Source organism: Calidris pugnax, unplaced genomic scaffold (genome assembly GCF_001431845.1).
Source record: "Calidris pugnax isolate Ruff unplaced genomic scaffold, ASM143184v1 scaffold39, whole genome shotgun sequence".
Taxonomy (NCBI): Eukaryota; Metazoa; Chordata; class Aves; order Charadriiformes; family Scolopacidae; genus Calidris; species Calidris pugnax.
The window spans coordinates 5860286-5884901 of NW_015090828.1; the positions used below are offsets into that span (position 1 = coordinate 5860286).

At 41.6% G+C, this 24616-nt stretch overlaps 1 protein-coding gene across 2 annotated transcripts in view; it reads left to right on the plus strand.

Annotated features, from left to right (window-relative positions):
* ARID5B (AT-rich interaction domain 5B) overlaps positions 1-24616 on the plus strand; it is a 37147-nt gene that overhangs the window by 5704 nt on the left and 6827 nt on the right. For both annotated transcript variants that reach the window (XM_014940546.1, XM_014940547.1), the window contains exons 3-5: positions 2841-3045; positions 5402-5454; positions 12507-12604. In XM_014940546.1, the coding sequence (XP_014796032.1) occupies positions 2841-3045; positions 5402-5454; positions 12507-12604 (356 nt within the window). The remainder of the gene's footprint in view (positions 1-2840; positions 3046-5401; positions 5455-12506; positions 12605-24616) is intronic.

The window sequence follows — 24616 nt, forward strand, 5'->3', positions numbered from 1 at the left end:
CTACAATGAAAGAGCTTCAACTCCTCCTGCAGAAATGGAACTCTACTTTGATAATGGAGTCATTCAGGCTTTCTGAGCAGATCAGAAAAGACAGCAGAGCCAAGCTCTGTGTTCAGGACCTTCCTGCAGATCTTTGTCTTCTAGGGAGATTCAAAATCGTGTTTTGGGGGAGCAGGTCAGTGTGTGATGCCTGGTACAAATCTGGTATCGCTCTCACTGACTTTAATACATTTATTCTGGATTTACACCAGTGTCACACAGAATGGCATTTGTCCTTTTTAGTTGTTGTGAATCATTGGTCATGGCATTTATCCATATCTCCTGTCAGACAGTGGGGAGGTTCCAGAAGTGAGGCCTGTGCCTCCAATGCTGCTCGGACAAAGTATTGCAGCCTTTGTCAAAGCTTGGTTGGACCTGACACCGCCTGGAGTCCATCTGTTGCATTTTGGCACCTTTGAGTTCCACAAGTGCTTTGACCTCCCTTCTCTGTATAATGGAGAGAAGGAGGTTGTGTGTTACACAAGGTTTTCACACTCCCGGTGTCTTTTTTAATGTTATTTTCTTTGTTTCCTTTTGTCTCCTTGGGAATAATACTGCTTGCCATTCGTTTGCTTGCATAGCAGTGAGCTTTGATTTCATTTAGCATTTGTGCCTGGGCTGTCTTTGCAACCATAGTTCTGAATTGTCCAGTTTGAAAAAGAAAATCCATTAAAAAGATTGATTGATTAATTGATTGACTTTACCTAGAAAGGGAGTGACAGAACTGAAAAATTGTTCCCAGGTCCAGTGAGTTCATTCCAAGTTTTAGCTTGCAACAAATTTGCAGCTCAAATTAAAAATCCTAAATTTATTGAAATCATGAGTTCATACTGGCAGTGCTAACCCAGTCTGACTATAGCATTGAAAACTATGACAATGTAATCTAAACTTTCTAAGGGGAAGCTGTTAAATAATTTTGCGAGGAGCCGAAGTAAAAAAGTCAAGGGATTACAGCTCTGAACTGAAAAGTGCATGAGGAAATCCAAAGTTCATTTAATAGGAAAAAAATGCCATTAGCTCCATTGAGTTTTGGACAAAACCCAGGATCTTTACAGAAGTTTAATCAATGGGTGTATCTGTTACTTAATGGCAAAGCATCGTGTCTTGTGCCATAGGAAGACAGTATCTCTTGGAACCATGCAACCAGAGAATATTGAGCAGGACAGCGGACATACTTCAGAGTAAACGATCAGGAAGAATCCTGCAGAAAGTCCATTTCCCAGTCCCTGCTGTGGTGCCTGGGAAGAGCAAGCCTGTACCCTGCAGTGTCCAACAGGGAGATTTTTCAGCAGCATTGATTACCTTGAAAAATTGCGGCCACTCTCCTCTGGTTAGGAGCTAGCCTTTCTTCATCCAACATCTGTGGAGAATTATGGAGGCAGCTAACCTCAAGTCAGTGTTTTCTGCGAAGTTAATACCGTGGAAGAGCATAAAAGGAGAGATTTTGCTTTCCCTAAGCCTGAACAGGGTAGCTTTATTGAGATAAAATAGGCATATCATAGTCCTTCCAATGATGTGTTTGTTGTTTGTTTACAAGTACTTACATAATGCTTTTCATAGCACTTACTTCCAAAATGTCAACAGGCACCCAGGAAGCGCCTGGTTTAGAAGTAGGGAGAATGAAAAGAGTCAATGGCTTATTTGACCAAGATCTCCTGCCTTCCTGTTCAGCAAGATACCCAGCTCTCCTCCAAAAATACCAAATACTGGCTCTTACAGTTTCCCCACTCCCTCTGGGTGTCTTGGATGGGATATGGAGCTTCCAGAAGGCTCCTTACAGAACACAAAAGTGTTGAAGGGACAGTGCAAATCCAAAATTCATGTAACCATCTCCACTACCTTGTATTAGAGGACCTGCAGTATTTCACTGGAAATGTGTCAGTCCCATCTTGGTCACGGAGAGCTTGTAAACATCAGTTTGCAAGCTTCTGCTCTTTTGGTTTTTGTACTTAAATTACGGGAATGCTGGAGTTGTAATTTCCTTGATTCAATGAGAGGATTATCTTCAGGAGGACTGGCGAATTAGGCCGGTCTCACTGGATATTTTTTCCCATGTTTGAGTACTGATGAGAGGTAAAGTGGTTCCGATTTGTTGACTTCCTGACTGGCACGTGTCTGCCAGGGATGCCAGTGGGAGACCTGAAGCTCTGGGACTCATGTGCTGGTGTCTACCAGGAAAGGCTGTGGCTGCCAGCCTCTTCCTTCTGCTAAATACTTAGGGCTGTGCCTAAGTTTATGCAGATGCTCAAACTCACTTAAGTCCATGCTACAGCAGAACCTCCACTCGTGTGCACTGGGGGCTCTTCCTGGGTAAGGCTTGCCAAGGTTTATATCTATTTTGGTGGGCCAAAGGAGAGAAAAATGTGTCGTTTCAGAGCTGGCTGCTGCGCGTTCCTGGAAGGGGCTGAGCACCCTCAGCTCCAAGGGTTGTCTACGGGAGTTGACAATGCTCAGTGTCAATCCTGGAATGAAGGTTATTATTAGACTTGCTAATGGCAAGTGTATGTGAGAGATGGGAGCTGTCTGTGACATAGCAATGTATAGTCATAAAAATGCAGATCTGGAGAGCATTACCAATGGGTTATAATGATTTAAAGATGTGGCTATTTAAAAATGTTGTGACTAAGATTCAGAACAAGACATTTAGCTCTATAAATAGCTTCCTTTGTTTCCCCTCAAACACAGTTGCATGGTTTGGCCTTCATTTTTTCAACAATCCATTCCTCTAGGAGAGGATATTTATTCCTTAAGTGAAAATTAAAAGTTACCCAGATCTGATATGACATCTTTTCTTTTCCCAGGTAAAATGTGAGGCTAAGTCAGCTTTGCCCAAACCCAAGAGTAACAACAGCAACTGTAAAAAAGGCTCAAGTGAGGATAAATCAAAGATTGCCGTAGGTGAAGAATGCAGAGCTGATGAGCAGGCTTTCCTTGTGGCTCTTTATAAATATATGAAAGAAAGGAAAACACCAATTGAACGAATACCCTATTTAGGTTTTAAGCAGAGTAAGTATCCTTTTTCTCACTTTCTTGTTGACATTTGAGAATGGTTTGGCTTCTCTGGAGAAAGCATTTGCACACGAAGCCTATTTTAAAGCCTTATGGATGGGGGGGGACCGTGTTTATATCTACACATTTGCCAGTCCAGGCATTTCACTGTCTTATGCCTAGATTTGCATCTCTTCCTTCTGGGGTAGTTGCTGCTGGATATTTATAGGTTTAAATCCGCTGATTATGACTAGAAATAGGCATGTTGAAAACTCTCTAGTTTTCTGTTTTGTAAATCTGCAGCGTCTGTAATGCCTTTCTTCTGAGTTAATAATATGACGTATCTTTATTGTGCCCAGATGTTCTTTATGAAAGGACAAATATTAAAGGAAGACATTTAAAAGTGGTCAAGAAAGGCACAAAAGGGATCGTATTTTTAAGCCCCAAAATGTGTTTATAGTTAATAAATTACTGACTTTGGAGAATATAAAACCAGACTGTATCTGTTTAATACAGAATGCAATGTTTAGAATTGCTTTGGCATGTACAGTTTGTAGTGCCACAATCTGTAAAGCAATTGTAGGTGGAGAAGATACAGTTGTAACTAAATTTTACATAAATATTGCAGTGCAATGTAGATCTTTCAGAGTTTCCAACAAAAGCTGTAAATAGGGGTATTTTTCTTCCTTGTCTATAGATTGAATGATACTTTATTTCCTTAAAGGGAGAGCTCCATGGATTGAAATATTATTTACGCTAATTTATCTCTCAGATTAAAGCCATGTGTTATTTTGATGAAGAATGTCAAACCTGTATGTTTTACATAACAATTTACATACCTAATAGCAATTGGCACTGATTGCAACAGGCCTCCAGCAGCCATTATAAACTTATATAACTCTGAATGATTACAGTGTTTGTCTGAAAACTGGCTGCTTGAAATGGAAGTAAAATTAATGTACTATGAACAGCTTCGTTGCATTATGCATTGATTCAGATTAAATCAAGGCCTAAGCAAAGCTCTTGATAGCTTTGAAACAGTACAAGGTTCAATGAGGCTTTCAGAACGTTTTGTGTTGAAGAGAGAATTTCCCCCCCCCCCCCATTTTATTCTGCACTCCCTCCAGCATGGGGACAGGATGGGCTTGAACAACAAGCTAAAGTATTATTTCTAAAATTCTCCACTGGGCGTAAGGCCCTCTGCTAACATTTAGCTGAAATACACTGAAAGTTGCCTGACATTGGTTATAAATTAGGGGCCTGATCTGGCAAATACTTAAATGCCAAGAGTAAGTATGCTGAGAAGAGCAGAAATGTTTGCAGGACAGGGCTCTCTATTTGTCCAGCAAGACTTGTGCAAACGTTGCCAATATAAATAGGTTAGTGGGGGAAAGCAGTACGTACACTACGATAGAGCATCCCCCTGTGGAGGAAGAGATCCTGCCCTCCACGATGTGCAGCGTTATTGCTGAGTCTGACCTCAAGTATTTGTAGTATGTCTATGGGGAATCACTGTTGATGGAATAGTGTGTGCATCTTTCATAGGGCTGTGACATCAATTTTTCCCCTAGCAATTAAAAAAAAAAAAAAAAAAAAAAAAAAAAAAAAAAAAAAAAAAAATTAGTGAGACACCACAAAGCTGCCTTATGGGATAGTGGGCCAGGATGAAAAGCACGTGAGAGGGGAGGAGTTCTGCTGGAAGTTAAAAGTATCTCCCAACACATCTTGTGAATTGAGTTGCTTCTGTTCTCCCACCACACGGCCGTGGGCAAGGCACAACCACTCATATCATAATTATTATGGTAATTTTAATTTGTGCTCCCCCCAGGTTCATTCACACAGGACCTGTTAGAAGGCAGCTTATTGCTTATTGATTATGGAGGCCATTATCTGAGCTGCAGTAATATATTGGATATTTTTATTTAATCAATAGGCTTTCTCTGTGAGCCAGTGTGTGGCTCATGCTTGCTTGCTAATGAAATCAGTATTAAACAAATAATTAAAGGCAACATTCTTCCCAATGAGTAATTTTTATTATCAAAGTTATGGAAACATGCTACAGTCATTATAGCATGCTGCTTATCAGCAAAGTCAAATGAGCCTATTACCTTTGTCTCAGTGTGTTTTTCCTGTCCTGTTAAGGAATCTAAGTGTGTTCTCTTGTATGTAATTAAAAATATATATAGTATGGGCTAATATTTACTCTTCAGCTTATGTAAATACCTCTTTGGAAAATGTTTCACAGGAGCTATTTCAGGGTTTTTGAGCTTTTTTTTCTCTATTTTTCTTTTTTAAAAACTGTTTAATTTACATTTCTTTGAAATAATGTTGGTTAATGCAATGCTTATCTAAATACTTATTGTCCCTCTAACAGTTAACCTTTGGACTATGTTTCAAGCTGCTCAAAAACTGGGAGGATATGAAACAGTAAGTGTTTAAGTAACTTAAATGAAATAATTGTGCAATCTAACTTTTCCCTGTTAGAAAAAAAATGTAAAAGCAAACAACCATTTGCTGCATTTTAGGCTAGCTGTACACATTGTGGGTTTATTGGACCATTTTTGGAAGCAGTCCCAATTAGTTCCAGGTTTGGCAAAATTGTAAACTTGTCGTAAAAACTACAAGTGGAAAACATATGTAACTCTTCCCTGTCAAGGAAATTAGTTGGGTCTGTAATTTTTTCCCATGTTGAGAAAGGGCTATTATTGTACGACAAGCCAAGATTGCATAAAAGAAATTTCACTTGGCAACATCCCTGACATCTGTTCATGTCTAATATGGGAAATATATTAAAGGCTTTCAAAAGTAATCAGCATTGTCCATTAAGGAATAGTATACTGCAGTATCTTCTCTTATTCCAAGTGTAAAAGATCTTTATTAGACAAGGGTCAGTACCACATAAACAGGAAGTTATCAAAGTAATTCAGAAAAGTCTCTGACACTTTTTATCAGCTAACCGTATCTGACAAGAGCAGTTTATTTTTAGCTCACAGGAAAATGTGATGGCCATGGATTTTACAGCATGTATTTTGAAGCAATAAAATATTAGAGCAACAAACTTAGATTAAAATCTTGAAATGAGAAGAAAGAGCTGCATTAATATGGCACATCGAGATGACATCTGTAATAAAAACCAATTGACATAGGAAGATGTCGTCATTGGAAATATTTTCTTTGCACACAATGATCAGATTAAGTTGTTCAGTTCCTGCCGCAGTTGGATGAAAGAAATTATTTTTGCTTTGTTTACGAAGTAATCTGGGACATATCTGTGCTGTAGAGAAATGACAGGAAGAAATGCACTATCAAGAAACTGAAAGTCGTTTGAACCAAAATATAAAACTCACTGGTTTCCTTCCATACAATAAAGCATATTGTTCTAGAAATCAGCAGCCCAGGTTGATTAGCATGGGTGTGGCTGGGATTTTGTGAAACATGAAATCTAACACATTCTTAGCAAAAATATACGCTTGATTTGGCTTTTTTTGTTCCTGTATCTTTTGTTAATCAGCACATACCATGCCTATGTACAGGGGTGTGCGTAGGTGTGCTCACAGGTATATATGAATGAATAGCTACCATAGATAGATCGCTATTGTAATTATGAGCCAACAGTAATTGCCATGAGTTGTAAAGTGCAATGAAAATGAAGGATAAAATCTTGAACTTGATCCAGAGCACAAGGGAAGGTGGGGAGGGAGGTTGAAAGGAGAGTGTTGTCTTCAGAGTGCTTGGGGAGGCGGCTGAGTTTCCAGCAACATTTCAGATCTGCTTGAAGGTGCTGGGGCTGGAAGCAGGAATGCCAAAGTGGGGGCTTGCTGGAGAGAGCTGAGTTCCAGTGCCAGAATGAGAGGGATGGATCTAGAGATGCTGGTGAAGGTGAACCTCTGTGCCTGAGGCAGAGCAGGAATAGGATGGTGAGTTTGTGAACACGGGGCCAGAGAGCCAAGTCTACCAACAGCAGCAGAAAGGTGAGAGGATCAGAGGGAAAGGATCACGTATGTGACAATGTCATCTGGAGTAGCATCAGTCCACCCTTGTCTCAAAGCTCCTGTCCTTTTCTTAGTGACAGATGTTCTCTGTTGTTTAGGAGCATTTGTCATGTACGGTGGAGACATAGAACATGGAGACATAGAACGTTCCTCATAGAGAAGAAACTAAGTGATTACCAACGTTCCTCATAGAGAAGAAACTAAGTGATTGCTTGCTGGTCAGTAAATGGCAAGGCAAGCATAGCTCCCACCCTCTGATACCTGGGAGCCCAGCTTTGGTCTGAGAGTGACTCTGGCTGAAGTGAGGGGCCTGATTCTGGTTTTGTGGATGTGAGTGGCATCAGTGCTCTCCACAGATGAGCTCCAGTTGGGTGGACCGTTGTTATGCACTTTAAGTTCACATAGAGCATGAGGTTTCCTGGCCTCATTCTCTGTTGTTAACAGTCTCATCTTCAATATGGATCTGCCTTTGCTTTACATTCCCTGAATGTTAGTCGAATAGCTGTTGCAATACTTTGGCCTGTGTACGCCCTGTTTTTTTTTATTATTTTATGGCCAGTTGATACCCATTGGATTTTCCAAGGTGCATTTGTTTGTATATATTTTATCAGGGCGAACATTGCTGAGACACTTGTGTGTTTGATTTGTGTCATTTTTCAGCAAGGCACTGGGGTGACATGGAGACCTCAGTATCAATTCCAGAATCTTACGCAGTTCTGCTTAGATGTAGAACTTTTCAGTGAGTGCTGTAATTCAATAACAACCAGAATCCACCACTCACACTCACCGTGCCAATATCTATTGATGATGAGAAGTCATGGGCAGAGCAAAGGCTTTCTTGAACCTTCCCTGATTAATACACATTATCTATATGGACCCTTCCATCTGAGTTGAACAAGTCATTTGTCCATTATAAGGGCTTGATCATCTTTAATTGTTTTAAAATTTCACAAGTTTCTGGTTTGTGCATTGAGATAGAAATGGGTCTTTTGGAAGTATTGTAAAGAAAAGAATATTTAAAAGCACATATTTGGCTTCAGCATGTGACAGCCATTTTGTGAACAGGAAACAAATAAAAAATTAGTTAAAATCACATACAGGAACTTAGACTGGTTAGATGATTAGTTTTTTTACTATTAAGTGTAGAAACCTTCCCAGTTAAAGCAGTTGCAAACTTTACATCTTTGTGTTTCACAGAACCATGGCAGTCAGCCCATTTTCAATTTCAGCCCCTGCCCTATCCACCTTGTCCATGTGTAGATGCTTCGATGGGGCTTTAAAAACATCTTTGAGAAACAAGCAGAGATTATGTCTGGTGTTTTCCAGCTTTGGCTCAGATTCACAGGACAGTGCAAGAACTCTGAGTCCAGTGCTGTTGGTTGAGGATCAAAAAGTGAATTAAAACAGCCAGGGATAGGATTTGAGATGCAGAGAACAACTTTCCTAGCCATCTGTCTGACTTTCCTTTATTGTCATGTACCAGGGGCTGGAATGGATCCAGCGAGGCTTGACAGAGAGTATTACCTGTACATACAGGATATACATACGGGATATCTACTACTGTCAAGTCATGATTGTGTGTCATATGTCATATTTAAGGGCTCTCTAGTTGGAGTACTTGTGAGGGTCATTTCTCTTCTGTCTGTTATCTTTTTGATTACTAATTCTTAGTTAGTTGTCATCTATAACTGTGTAATAGCACACTCCCATGTACTTCTTGTTGGACATAATACAGGCTTAATAAAAATAGCAACCCGGACAAATTGGTTTAAGTCCTTAACAGATGAAGCTGTCTCTTTGGAATTGGTGGGATCATGTTTCTCTTAAACAAAGATACATGAAATGAGCATCTTTGTTACTAATAATAGGAGAGTGCATTGGAAAGCACTCTCTATAGCAGACCTTCACAGTATGAATGATTTAAAATGTCCCCAAATCCCTGGATGAAGTACAAAACAATGTCGTGTCCTAGGGAGCTCAGCTGCAGTGGCATTTCACAGCCATTGCTGGGAATATTCTCAGTCACCCTAAGTCAAGTGAGTAAAAGGTGCAGATATGCATAGATGGGAAACTTCTAGGACTTACCTAAAGAGTTGTCCTTGGCAAGTCATGAAGTGGTATTTTTCCTTTTGAGCCAACATAAAAGGAGTGCCTTGGCACATTTTCAGAAGGCTGCATTGCTGAATGGACTCTACCTGGAGATGTCTTAGAAAGATAAACAGTAAAAAGAAAATTAGGTGGAGCTTAACCTTCCATGTGTAGCAGCTTAAACTTTGCCAAAGGTCAGTGGGATCCCGTTTAGCTGCTGCCTCCTAGAAGCAACAATAAAGTGCTTTAGTTTTTAAAAATTAATGATTGACAAGTACAGCGGTCCTGCGTCTGGGCAGGCCCAAAGAAACTGATATATCAGTGGAATGCTAAGCTACCTGGGTTTGTTTCATACAGAGCTAATACCCAGAGCTCTGTTTTGAAGAGCGTTGTGAACATCACATACCATGACGAGAAAATCCCCCTTTAGATCTGCAACAGGAAATAAGCAAGAAGCCTTTTCATGAGGAAGGGAGCTGGGAGCTGGGATTGCAGTGCAGAAGACCTTAAGATTTCTCAACACAGAAGACACCATTAAAAGCATATGTATAAACAGTCCTCTAATAGATAAGATCATTGCTTTTATTGGGTTGTTCATGAGTACCAGTCACTACCTAATGCCGTGCTTATAGGAGTCAGGTCTGTTCTCAGGTCCCTGGGTAGACCAGTCTCTTGCTTTACTGCCAGTGTGCTGATTGGGAAAGACGTCATGGAGGTTTTCAAAGCTCTGGGCTTCCAGCTCTAGGATTGTGAAGCTGTAGGTTAGGACAAATTGTGGAAGGAGTCTGAAACCAGAACACTGCTTTAAAACTAAAGGCAGCATTGGAATGGGAAGCTATCTATCAGTTAAGTTTATTAAGCATAAAATCTAAACGTTTTAGAGCAGGGGAGACCTCAGCCCCAGGCTTTGTTAGACTAACAGTCATTTCAGGCAATGTCAAATTTAAACTTAGCTCTGGAGATGGGAGGGCACAACTCCGCTGATTGCCAAGGAGTTCTGTCCATTGCAGAGGCAGAATTGCATAAAGCTGGGCAAATGTTCTTGTAAATACTATTATTCTAAACAGCCTAGAGGAGAGGGACATCCAAATTTATTTCAAAGGGATTCCCTTTCCCCTCAAAGATGGTTGTGTTTGCTGATGTTCTAGCTTGCATATCGACTCTGGAGTCAGCTCATAGTTAATGAGACTTGGGCTCTAAGATTACCATTTTCCTATTAAAAATTGAGAGCATGCTTCTTAGTCACATCGGGATGTTTAAAAAGGGGACTTGCAGTAGTCCTCTTGCTGACTAATCCTTTGCTTTCATTTATAGCTTCTGCACAGCATCACTGTACTTAGCCAAAGCATCAGGTCCTGGCCCACAGCCTTGCAAACCAGCCAGGCCGTGCTTGCCAGAGGGCCAGAGCACAGTCCCCAGATTGGCTTTGTGCATCTTTGTTCCCCTAGTCTGTGGGGCTGCCAGAGACTTGATTTAATATACAACTATTTGCAGCAGTCCTCAGGGGATTTGTGATTTTTGGAAGCTACCAGAAGGCAAGAACTGTCTGGCCATGCCGAGGTCTGCCTGTCCTGAGGTCCGGTGGAGTAGGTGTGTGAGGCTGGACGAGAGGCAGCTTCCCATCCAGGCATTGCTTCATAGCAGGGTGCTTGGTCCAACTCTTTTTTGACCGTTCAGGTTGCAGAAGGAACATCCATTCATATTCTCAGGAGGTGATGTTCTTTATGGCTCATTAGGACTCTAGTTCTTCAACACCTTTAATAATAATAATAGCTAGAAGTGTTGGTAGCCTAGGGAAAAGACAGTATAAGAACTTGAACGAAGCAGACTTAAAATTAACCTTTCCTCAGATGAGTGTTTGGGTTTTATTTAAAAATTTCGTTCGTGCAGAACTGATCCTTGAATTGCAGTCTCTCTCTTGTGCCTGTGGTCTTTGGGTTGGTTACAGAAGACAAAGTAAAATTAATTAATGCAGTTGGTCCATTTTGCTTTAAATGAGTTTCAAGATAAGATACTCCTGCCTTTTTTTCAAGTACATACAGGTGCAAACTATGTGCAGATATTACAATTGAGTTGGAGGTGCTGATTTTTTCAAAGGAGAACTGTAAAAACAATAAACTTGAAGAAATTTTAACATTGTCAAATGATAAGTCTCCAGCCATGCTTTTGGCTTCAGAGAATGATTTCTGCAAAGGAAGGATTTTCCTTTCATATTGAGTGAAAAAGAAACACCTCTTACCCTGTAATATTTAATGATGGTAGCTATCTCTTCTGTTTAGATTAAAATTACAGGCCTCAGATTGCAAGTTGTAATATTTGTTTTCTTCTGATTGCTGCCTTTAACTCCTCAATAAACGCCATTGACTGCTCTGTGGGTAACTCTGAGGAAGCCTCCAGGGCTGAATATATTAAAATCCACAGCATTCCACAGAAAATGACAAAATTCTCCCCAAATTGCCCCCACAATTTTCCACTGGCCTTCTTTATGAGCTGCAGGCAAAAGAGAGTGATCTGTTGTGCTTGTCCTATTCCTGTTTTTCTTCCTGTTTTAAATATAGCAGAATATATAAAATAATGAAGTGGTATTCAGAAACAATTCTTTTGCCAGGTCTTCCATCTGTTATTCTGTATAATCCTAATTTCTGTACAAAAAAACAGAACCATGGTATGTAACTCAATATGTTACAAGATGTTTATTTTCATCAGCGTGGTCCAATAAAGTACATAGCTCAAATATTAACATTGGAGTATGTTAAGATTTCATTACTATTTGATCTATATATTTTAGTGACATAAATGGATAAAAATAAACAGCTTGTAACATATAGAGTTACAGACTATGCTTTTGTGGATTTACAGAATTCTGTGGTGGATTTGGGTTTTGCAGCAGATTTATTTTCTCTAATTCAGTTAAAATAACTATGTAATCATTATTTGTGCTGAGTATGGTTTGAGCTTCATTTTCGTAATTCACCGTGGGATTTATCTGCATAACTTCTGATGGTTAATGACCCTATATTGATTGAGATTCTCTTTTGTGAGGCTGTATTGCTTGTGACTTGATAATGAATCAGTCAGATCACTCCATTTTAGAGAGAAGGAAAATAGACATAGTGTTAACTTAAAAAAAAAAAAAAAAAAAAAAACACCAAAACCCTGTGCACCTTACATCCTGCCCTGTGATTAATTCAAAAAAAAAAAAAAAAGTTAAATTAAAAAAAAAAAAAAAAAAAAAAAGACACCCAAAGCCTGTGCACTCTATATATTCTGTAGGAGCTTTTATAGTGCTTGTAGTACATGCTGTTCTGAAAGTGTCACACATGCATTTGTTGTTGTGAACTCAAACACTGTAGAATCTGTAAAGATGCAAGATTAAATTTTCCATTGCCATTTTTACAGATAACAGCTCGTCGACAATGGAAACATATTTATGATGAATTAGGTGGTAACCCTGGAAGCACAAGTGCTGCTACATGTACTCGCAGACATTATGAAAGGTAAGATAACAAATCTGAAATGCTTGTTTAATAATGAAAAAATTAATTTGGAGAGCCTTCAAAGCATTTTATAAAGAATTAGAGAAAGAGGGAGAGAGAGGCTTCCTAAAGATATAGAAAATATTCCCCGAACAGTTTAGTCAGATAATCCACTGTAATTTAAACCAGAATGTATGTCTCCAGTGACTAAATAAATAAAACAAGCATCTGATTTTTCTATGGTACATATCTTAATTTTTACAACAGCTTTCCGGTTAAAGCAGCTGAAAAATTGAGCAAAACATACTCAAGGAAAAATAAGAAACGACAGCTAATTGATGCAAACACTTGTCTTCTGTCATTTTTTAGGAATACCAATTAAGCAATTGTGGTTGTGATCAAAATAATGGGGTGGCCCACAATGCAGGGTGCTGTTAATGTTGTAGGTCATGCAGAGCATTGCATTCCTCTTCTTCATTGCATTCCTTCCCTCCTCCCTGCCTGCAAGCTGCTGCCAAACACTCTCTGCAGCCATTGTTGCTGGTCAGAACTGTTGATTTCTTATTCTTCCCATGTAGATAATAACTTCCAGGGCTTGCAAAGCCAGCATGCATTGAATAAAACACTGGAGCTGGAACGTTGTTTTGGTTTGGTATGGTTTTTAGAAACAACTCTTTCTTTTTTTTTTCTCTCTTTTTTTTTTTTTTTTTTTTTTTTTTTTTTTTTTTTTCCCCTGGGAAGTGAGGAAATGCTAATGAAATAGCTGAAGTTTGTCAGGTTTTTTTTTTTTTTTTTTTTTTTTTTTTTTTTTTTTTTTTTCTTTTTAGGTTTGGGTGTTGTGGTGTTTTTTTTCCTTAGACAAGCAAATGTTAATAAAAGCTCTGCAATTTCAGGCTCAGATAAGGAAAGTCCAGACTCTTGTTCCTGGGCATAAACAAGTAACTTCGCTGAGGTCAGGAAGAGATTGTACTTGCCTGTGCACAAGGCAGCACAGCAGAGCTGTGCTCAGTGGGGAGTTTTTTGCCTTCTTGCCATGTTGGCCACTCCAAGGGAGATGCTGTCCTCCTCATGGAGGGGGAGGTTGATCACCTTCGTTTACAGGAGCTATCTCCAACGTAAATGACTTGAGCGCACAAAGAAGTTGTGTGTAATGCCGCTATAGAAGTTAAGAGTTAGAAGCTTTCTGGAGATGGAGCCAAGCAGCAGAGCAAATAGAGGGAGTTGCTGTACATGCCAGATGGGGCTTTTCCCTGCCTTTGCTTTGTGGAGTTTGTTTCATCAGATTGAGGGTATTGGGCTCTTCCCCTCTACCATGACAGCCCTGAGAGTCTCAGTGCTTCTTGCACCCATGCCACCTGATGGGTTTCAAACTGGCAGTCTGGGTCTTCCCTGGCCAGAGGTGCTTTGTAGGATGTTGTTTATTTGGCAGAGGGGACCCAGGCACACATGAGACTTGGGTCTCTGCGGGCTTAGGTTGCACAGGGAGCACGTGTTGCTGGGGTCTGTGTTCAAATCCTGGAGTCACCAAGAGAGTGTGTATCTTGCAGTTGTGGAAAAATCAATGAACCATTCACAAATATTCCATGAATCCCTGTCTCTCTCTTCTACTTTCATGCTAGTGATTTATTTTTTAACATTAAAAGCCCTTGAATTGCGCTCCAATGCACAGAGACTCATCTGTGTGTCTTGCTCAGCAGTTACTCAGGGGTACGCTACGAAGTGCCACAAAGCCTGTTGTGCTCACTAGAAAACCTGAGCAGCCTCTTGACGCCTTTAAGATGGAAAAGCCTTTCCAGGCTACCCAAGAGCAGTTCTGCTTGCCTTGAGCCAGTCTGAGAACAGTCTGTTAGTTTATGGTTAGATTGGTCTTGGCACACCAAAGAGCTCAAATCTGAGTTCCTGGATGCCAGTCTATTGTGTGGTTTTGGGTTAGGTCTGATACGAGGCAGCACCTATTTTCCAAGTCTCTGGCAGGCTGTCAAAAGATGGCATTTGGAGAAAACGTTTTGTAGGATTTTTAGGTTAGCCCTAAACTTACCTAAAATATGCTTTACCAGATCTGGTCTGAGAAACCAAATGCATATACAAAAAACCTCAGTGACTGGCCAATCTCTAGATTTCTAGTGTTAGACACCTTTTATTTTCCACCACAGGAAAGCTGTATTAAGCCTCAGACTTGGAAAAAAGTAAATGAAATTGTCATGGTTTGTTTCAGCTGGTAATTCTAACTACAGCACCTGTAAATGTAATGCTCATTTATAGCCAAAGTGCTCAGATGACATTTAATCTAAAACTAGAACTGCAGTGCAGGAATACACATTCATGATTCAGGACACACATACATTTTCTAACTTGAAGGTGAGCTGTAAAGCTAAACTGGAAATTGAATTAAGCCGGGAAGTAAATGCTGGATAAACCTCATGATTTCTCCTTTCTGAATCCCACCAGCCTTTCATTGCTTACTGGGGGCAGAACAGGCAGTTCCCTGACTTCAGTGGTCCTGACGCTGTTTGAATTAGCCTTGCCATTCATCTCTACAACTAGATCTCAAGGGCATCCGTGTTGTGTTAACTAGCTGTCCTCCAAGATGACAGAGAAGCTACTAGCTGTTTTGCACCAGCTTTAACATATCAAGGCTGCTGATGTGGCAGTGACCTTTCCGTGACATCCTTAGGATGCTGAGGAGTGGGGTGTCCCATTCGGGTACTGCATCCCACCTTCCTGCCCTCTCCACTGCAAGGTGGAGTTTCACACCCAACTTCAAAGGGCAAAAAGAAAAGAAAAAGAAAAAAACAAGAAAAAAACCCAAACCCCAACATAGAAAAAAAAAGCCAACGCCATGAAATGGAGAGGGCAGAATTGCCTCTCTGTCTACCAAATCCTATGAAGAAATGCTGCTTTTCTCAAGAGGTGCTTATAACCTCTGAAAAGCCAGCACGTTGCTGCAGAGCCATGGTACCAAGGACGGCAAATGCTGAAACAAAGCCAGATTTAAGGGCTGTGGGGGAATGCTTTGCTCCCCTCCCCTCGCCCCCCTGTTTGGGGCAGGGGTTGTGGTGGTTGCTGCTGCTGTGCTATAGGTAGCTGACGTGCTTCGGTTGGTGCGGTGTTTGCTTTGTTTCCCTGGTAAAAGGGAAAGACAGATTTTGTGTGCATTATCAACTGATTCATTTTTCATGTAGTATGGTTTGTGTTTCCAGTAACTGGTTTCATTTTAAAACAAGGCGAGGCTGCCAGTGTTTCAGTAAGTGTTATTTGTATATTAGTTAGACAACTTTTGTTTTATTAATGAGTATAATAATGAAAGTGCAGGTTGCTGAGTAGAAGCAATGGGTGTTTTTATTTAAAGCATAGCAGGCATCGTATAATGCCAATGAATGCGTTATTGTCACTGTAGGCATGGCTGGTCTGAACCTGCCTCTGATTGGGTTATTCCAAATAGGCCCAAGCACTTCATAAAAATGTCTTTGTCAGCCTAGTTTTCCTTCCAAACCTATTCATCTCTGTCAGTTTTTAATATTAGTACCAGGCTCTTGGCTATAGTCCATTAGTACTGTACTTAATTGCTCATGTTACAGATGATTACCAATATAAAAAGCATTAATGTTTCCCCATCGTGGGGCTGTTGCTCTGTGCACAGCTCGGACCGCACAGAGCCTGTGGGTTGTTCTTGTTTTGGTCGTTACTTTCTTCATTTGCGCTCCCTTAATGCACTTACCCTGCGCGATCACAGGAGGCTAGAGGCGTGCGGGGTTGGCATTAGCTGATTCACCCTGAACCTTTCCTGTGAAACTCTTACAGCCCTTGTCAGCACCCTACATCTCTCTCTCTTATCAAGAAACCCTCAGAAACGGCTACTTTTCTGCGAAGCACTCTTCCCCGTGCTGCCTTCCCCTAATAATGCAGATGTGGTTTTCACATGCAGGGTTTGAGGTTTCTTTCGCTTTTACACGAAACACATGATCGGCAGCTTTAATTTTCCGGCGTGAACGATAGGCTGTGTTTCTGCGCTGCTGATGACGTCGTTGATAGGGATTTTTCGTAAATATTACACCACCACCACTCCCCCAAAAAACCCCAAACCAAAAAACCCAACCTACTATTTTGCAAGGTATATAAAAGTTCCCAATAAAACGTGTTGAACAAAACAAAAATACGAGCAACTGCCTGTTGAGGCCTTTTTCTGCCTCCGAGTCTGGCTGTGATTCATCTTGGTTTCCTCCACAGCAAGCCTCGTGCACAAGCTACGCACAAACGCACACGGGCTGGGGAGTTGTGGTGTGCAGCGGTGTGCAGTAACCATCACTCCCCAACTGCTTTGGTGGAGAGGTGTGTCAGGGTTTGAAGGTGTCATGGCAGGCGGCTGGATGGTCCCATAGAGCAGGAGCCCTCCTGACCTTTGGGTGCTGCAGGGAGCCTGGTTCGCCTTGGGGTCACCAGCAGGGATGGACCCAGGGCATCCCACAGGTCATGTCCTTCAGCATTGTGTCTCATATCCTGGCCCTCCTGAGTCACTAGCACCTTGAAAACCAGGCTGTCCTGGTCCAACCCAGCTGGAGAGGGGTTTATTGGGCTTCATGCTCTCATCAAATTCAGGCAGCTGAGTGGGACAGTGTTCTGTGGAGCCACAACCACACGGGACTTGATGAGGAGCAGATAGGTGAGATGGATTCCCAGAGTGGGCTGTGGTTCTTCACAGTCCAGCTTTGGGCACAGACCTGCACAGGGCTTTATTCTGGCTGTGAGTGCGACCCCATGGCACTTGCAGAGCACCCTGCACATCTGTCCCTTTCCAGGGGACTAAACCCCAGGAGATACAGTGTCTTGTACAGTTCAGAGCCCATTCTGCCCTTTTTCTGTGTAAATCGCTCACATAAATATTACATATTTTCAGAAACACAAGGAGGGTCAAAATAAGTCCCTTACATGGTTTCCCTTTAACAGCCGTGAAGTCTCTCTGCCCTAAGGATATTGTGGAGTAATTCAATATGCAAGAGAGCCCCTCGTTCCATGCAAATGCTGTTTGGTTTTGTTAAAGGGTTTGGATAACTTTGGTAATGTGTAAGCATTTCAGTGGAGTTTTGTAGGAAATAGCAGCCAATCTTTTAGAGGAAACAAAAAATAGGAGGCTAGTATAGCATCTACATGAAAATGCTTATGGTTATCTTTTAATACACATTGTAATTAATAGAAGGTTTGGATTTACACTGCTAAGTGTGAAAACATCCTCAGGCAAGAATTAATCAAATGTTGTGTCATGCTGCAAACTACAGCTAGCTCTTTGTTTGACCCAAAAAAACTCGCCAAGCAGCAGTTTTTTTCTTGTCGTACTAACTTGGTTGTTTTATTTTTGTCTTCACCCCACTTTCCTGCCCCCCTCCTACTTCAGCTAGTCCCAGACTCCCAGAAAACTTCACAAGTTGCAAATTGTCTCAATAGTTTTTCATCAAGCATGAATTTAAGCATGAAGATAGATGAGGTGTCTCAATTCTCTCTTTCTTTTCCTGAGTTTTTGGTTTGGGGTTTTTTTTTCCCTTTTTGATAAATAACAAGAGGTTTCTACTTATGATTTTCTGCCCTCAGGGCTTTATCATTAAGATTAAATAACTGTACTCTCAAGCATACCACTGAACAAACATCTTTTCAATTATGTGAGTAACAGATGCTTTAACAAAGGAACTATTGAAAATTCAGAAAGCTTCCCCCCTCCCCAAAATTTAAAAAGTATCAGATGACAGAGGAATGTAATTGTTTACCATTAAAACAGATCCTTAGCTGTCCATTCAAAACATCTGAGAATACACTTTTTTTGTTGTTTTTTTCAAAATTTCTGGGTTTTTAGCCTTGGAGACTTACTGGCCAGTACTGAAGTCAGCGGGAGTCCTTGGGTGCGAGCGTGCTAGACAGTCGGGCACTGCCTTCCAGTGCGTGGAGACAGATGATCTCTCTTCTTGTGGGGAGTTGCCACATCCTTATTTCCACCCAGGAGTTTGTCCCAGCAGAATTGGGGGATGCCATGTGCTACCCACTGCTCCCGGGTGGGTTGTCACCCAAGCAGAGGGGGACTTCCCAGGTGTCCCCACCATACACATACGTGTGGATGCCTACCGGGCGCTGAGGCTGTGCAGCCCCAATGTTCTTGATGTCCAGCACTCCCCACAGATGAGCTGGGTGTTTGGGGTTGGTCAACATCAGGCAAAGTGTGTCCTGTACAGTAAACCTCATTTTTTGACCCCCAGGAGTAGGGACAGGCTCTGCACAAGGGGAGAAGCCCCTTTTCTTTGCCGGGAGCGGTGTTGCCCCCAGAGGGTGCTGCCCAATGGGAGATGCAGCAGCACCAGGGATGGAGAGTAACTAGGGTTGTCCCTAGTTTGTTCAGCTTTATGCAATGGAGATGTGGCTCAGAGCTCCCAGGGTGGGTCAGCAGGATTTTGGAGTCCTTCCAGGGGACCTGCACCCCACAGGTAATGCAAAATGGCATCTGTAAGCTTGTCCAGAGCATAGGCACCAAGCGTTGCAGGGACTATATGGACCTACCAAACAAAATACATGATTGCCTTTAGAAATGGTGACTGTGGCACAAACAGAGACTTATAGCAGTTTTGGTAGAGTGACCTGGGGAGGCTGCTCTGTCCCCGTCACCCTTCATTTGAATCTGCCATGCAGGAAATCTGCATCGAAGGCAAAGGACTGGGGTTGTTCATCTCCCCCTGCTGAGCCATAGGATCGAGAGCGCCTGAGCTTCCCTCGCCTGCCTGTGCAGCTAAATCAACAGCTGTGTTTGTAATGTCACTAATTTCCAGTTTACTTAAAACAAAGTGTCTTTGAATTCTCTTACAGCAGCGCACTTCCCACCTTTCAGCAGTGAGCCATTCTCATTACCCACCAGCACTCCCAGTGGGCTGTGAGGAAAGTTGTTGATGAAAGGATGAAAGAGCCATTTCTTTAAGGAAGGAAAGTTCTTTGGGAAGAAAATTGAACTCAAACATATTTTGTCTTTGCTGATAAAATGCATGCCAGTTTTGTACTTCAGACAAACGCAAATAAACCTATTGCTATTGTGCTCTGCACAAAAGCATGCAAGGCTTGCTTTTGTAACCCCCGGATTGTACAATGTGGTCCGGGGAAATCGGGCTTGAGGAACACACTGCTTGAGTTCCTCAATCTATTTTATATTCCCATTTCGGAAAACAGGCTGATACCTTAGAGTCTGGGTTGTTCCTCTCCCCTCTTCTCTGCTGGGAATCTGTCACTGGTGCCCAGGAGAGCTGCCCTCCTGCTCCTGGCCATTCCCACCAGCTGATGGTGGCTTGTTCCCTGTGCTTACACTGACAGCGCTGCGCCAGGATTTATGCCTTTTAAAGAGTATCAGTGTAAAAAATACAAGACTTCTCTTGGGGTCAGAGCTCAGGCATTCCTGCTGGTCTCTTAAAACAACTGAATGTTTTGCCACTAAGTTTCTAGGAAACAAGAATGGGGTTTCTCTTACCAAGGTTATCGATGAGGGCCCCTTCGTGCTGCGGGGGCTGTCAGTGGAGCTGCCCCGGTGTGGGCGGCTCTGCCCGGCTGCTGTGAGGACCTATTGAACCAAGGGGTTGCCCTGTTGAACCAGGCAGACCGGGTGTCTCGTCCCCCGGCTCCACCACTGCCTTCAGAGGAAGGAGCAAAACCCACTGTGGCATAATGTGCCCAGGAGGGAAGTGTTTTCCAAACTCCTACCAGTAAAGAGATTTATTGCCCGTCCTTTTTCAGTGTTTTTGAAACTCTAAGAGCTTAATATTCTCATGATTTACATTAGCATCTAATCCTTGCATAATCTCACTAATCCCTTGGCCCCAACATATCCATTGGCAGTGAGTTCCACGGGTTAACCAGTTGCTGTATTTGTTTGGTGGAGCAGATTTAAATCTTTTTCCATTCCTGTTGCAATCAACCTCCTTAACCTTCTGGCCAACCATGGGAATGGGGCAGCATCTCCCAAGGAATGGGCTTTGGTATTTTAAATCCTTCCAAGATTATTCTTGTGGCTCAGAGGCTCCATTGCGCGCTGTTTCGTGTTGGGCTTGTAGCCCTTGAGAAAGCAAGATGATGTCAATGGGAGACGTGGTGGAATATTTTATTCTGCCAGAAAGAAAGCAAAAATAAACACTGAAACAAGCGATATAAAAAAAATTGTAGGGGTTGTGCTGAACTGCCTCCTTCACCCTGTGTGTCCTGGGCATATGGTTCCTCCCCGGCCCAAGAGCCCCGTCATATCCATACACAGTGGGGAGAATTAAAGAGGAAACTGGCAGCCTTAACATTTAATTTCCTTCCTCTTTCTGGGCTGGTCAGATCCTTTGCATTATTGTAACTACTTTTTTTGTCATGTCTATAAATAGATGTGCTCTCATGTGTCCTGTGAAGCAGAGTCGGGCCAAAAAAGTCATTCATTCTGCATAATCAATACGTGAAAATGTAGTGGTTACTGGCTCAGATGAGATGTTGTATTGTTAGTTCTGTAGCTGGGAAAGAAATGTTGACTAATAAAGATTAAGGGCTTTTTTTTTTCTTTTTATGAAATGCTAATGATGAAGACATGTTTGATATACTGTGAAATACATTTCTCTAATGTGAAGTTTCTGCTTTTTGTTGGGAACGAGATTCAGTCCCTGGAGGATTTTAGAATTTGTAAATATAAAATTATCTGCTTCAGTGTTTTTTAAAAAAAGGTTGGCAGAAAGCCAGATTACTTACATTACTGTAATAGATTTGCTGACCTCTGACATCTGCTGCGGAGAAGTACATTGAATTTTTCATAATATCAGATGATGCAGATCTAAAAACTCAGTACACTCTGCGCCATTATTTAATTCAGGACTTAGTAAAGCAAAATCTTTTTTTGAGTAGCAGTTTATACGTGATTAAACTTAATATTGCCGATTGTAATAAATCAGGATTAGTATAGTACTGATTTGTTAATCTAACTTGTATTGATTTTAAGTTGTCTTTATTTAAAAAAAAAAAAAAAAGACTGGCTTTTCACAGTGACTGAATTTAATAAGAAGCCCTGTGATAGCAAAGACTCCCCTACTGTTTCTGCTCTTGGCTGGAAAATGTTATTCTTGTATTATTCCAGGGGAAAAAAAAAAAAAAAAAGAAAAAACCTCATGCTGCTAAAAATCTGCTGCCTGTGGAAAGATTTTTTAATACACTAGTGCTTACATATTCTATTTATGTTAATTGACTTATAAATAATACATTTTATTAATCTTAATATTGGAATCTTGATCATGATAAAGACCCTTTTATTTGGTCTCCTCGCAGGCTTTACAAGTAAATATTCTTTAGACCACAAAACGTTCCCCCCCCCTTTTCCTTTTTTATGAGTACTTTGATACTTCCCCCCCGCCATGAAATGCAGCCCCAGTTCAAAGCGACTGGAAACGTGGTTGTTGTTTCCAAAGCGCGAGACATTCGAGGGATCCGGCTCCGGTTTTTTTGGACGTCGTCTGTAACTCTCCTTGCACAAAGATTGATTAAATCTCACCTGCACTGCAAATATTTGACAAAAATTAAAAAAAAAAAAAAAAGAAAAAATGACATGTTGGTTTCAGACATGTCACATTCTGCTAAACTATTTGGCTAACAGCAGATCGCATTCTTCCTGTGTTGGGCAATATTGACCTTAAATTGGCTGAGCCGGCTGCTTTCATGGCATGTGAGCCGGCTGCTTACATGTTCCGAGAGCTGTCTTAGCTTTATTACTCCTGTGCTATAAAAACTTCTAATAATCAAATGATAAGATCATATCCTGTGGGTAATTGTGTTGTACCCTGACAGGATAACTGAAAAAACATTCAGTGAAAATTGCAACCAACGGAAATCTCTACGTGAAGCGGCAATTGTTGGCGATGCTGGGCTGGGTGCTGCTCCCCGGGGTCTCGCAGCCCCGGTTCCTGCCCGGCTCCTCGCCCCACGGCCCCCAAAGCCACCTCGGGGGGGTGGGGAACGGCCCTCGTCTCCAACTGGGAGGGGAAAATCCTAGAACAAGCCATCCTTTTGTTTTGATTCAGTTTTTACCTTAGTCATGCCGCCTCCCCAATACACGAAACATTTAATTCCAGATTTCCTGCCGCTGGCTCCGGGCCTTTGACCGGCAATGTGAAATGTATTTTTACTGCTGTCGGCCTGCCAACTGCTGAGCTCAGTGAAAAATAACTAAAATGAAAACCTTGTACTCCCACATGAACCCTTAAGATCAGAAAAGGAAATTTAAGCCACGGTTACTAATTAGCACCAAAGCTAATGAGTTCTGGTGAGGTGCAGCAGGAGGAGGAGGAGTTTGCGTCCCGCGTTACCCTACAAGGCTGGGTGGAGAGCACGCCAGCCGTGATTAATGGTGTGGACCCGGGCCTTGCTCCCGTCCCGGCTGTCGCCGTGGGGCTGGGGGCACGGCATCTTCCACGGAAAGCCCCACTCGTGGGCCGGGAGCATCTCCGTGCCCCGCGGGGTGCAGGACAGCCCCTGAAACCTTTACGGATGGAATATGTAGATTTTTAATGGGCGACTCGTTCCCATGGAAACAAAACAAAAGTCAAACACTCCCCTCGCAGTGCTAACAATTATTGTAATAAAACGTGTTTTTATTAAGAGCGATTCTAAATATTTAACACATGGCGGAGCGGCCGCGGCGCTGCCCTGCGTGAAACCCAACCTCGCTGTAGTGAAGGCCGACGTGCTTTGTGCAGCGTGGGGAGGAATTCGGTGTTTTCACCAATATTTGCGCTTTGCGAATGAAACGCAGCAGCCTCAAGTATGAACAAGATTATTTTTTTCTTATTCTGCTTAGTTATGCTTTTTATTATATAAACATTAACTGTAATATTACAGTGGGAAGCAGGTATTTGGCAACTACGTATTATTTTGCTAAGTTTGCATAGAGGGAGCAGTTTCCAGTTTTAGCAGCTGTAACATGTTTAAACTCAGTTTGTAATGGGATCTGAAGATGAATATTCCCTGTGGGCTCTGCTTAGCTTCATTACTGGAGCCCTGCCAAATTCAGGGCTAGAAAGTATTATTCACGCCTCTTTGCACATACCATGTCAGAGCATGCTCAGTTAATGAATTTTGTTTCTAATATAGCATAAATTAGGTTTATATTTTAACATAATTTATGTTGTATTTTATTAAAATGTAAAATATTATGATCACGAGCAATCTAATTTCTGCTCTCTTAAGCCCAAACTGTGTTTGAACATCTAAGTATGTAAATCAAAATTGCATGCTTAGAAACTGATTCTAGGATAACAGACGAATATCTGAACCAAAGAGGTTTCTGCCTTGGAGTCTTAGATTAAAGATAATTAAGGATTCCTGGTATTTGAACAGATTTATGTTGTTTATAAGCAAAGTACATTTTCTTCATAGAGTCAACTTGTCTCTTTTTTTTTTAAAAACAAATTATGTTTGCCGTATTAAAGTTCATATTTTTAAAGTCTGAGTCTTGTATTAATCCCACAGTGAGTCATTAATCATACCAAATGCATTATAAAAACTTTAATCACTGAAGTTGAAACTGAGATTGTAATGCAATCCATCCCTTTTAATTATATCAGTTATTTTTCCTTTCAGATCAAGAATTGCAAAGGGAAAACAGATAGATTAAAACTCACTGTCTTTGATGCTTTCGGGGGAGGATATTTTTTGTTTGTGGTTCTTCCTTGCTGTTTTTTAAAGCCATTTCGTGCACTTTTATATAGAGGACGTTGAAACACTCCTTCCTTTTAACTCCTTTCCTCTGTCCTTAAGGAGGAGTCACGGGGGGCGGCAGGGGTGCGGTGGTGGGTGCCGTGCCCCCCGCTGCGGGTCTCCTGCAGCCCCGCTCTCCCGGCACTCGCCCTCGCTGTAGCTGTTCTCATCTTGGCTGTGGCTTTGGAGGTGTTTTCCTGGGGTTGGCTGCACGCTTTTAAGGGTAGGGAGGGAAAATAAAAATAAATGGTGGATTTTTTTTTATTTTTTCTTTTTAAAATCAGTCTAAAACGTAGTGGCTCG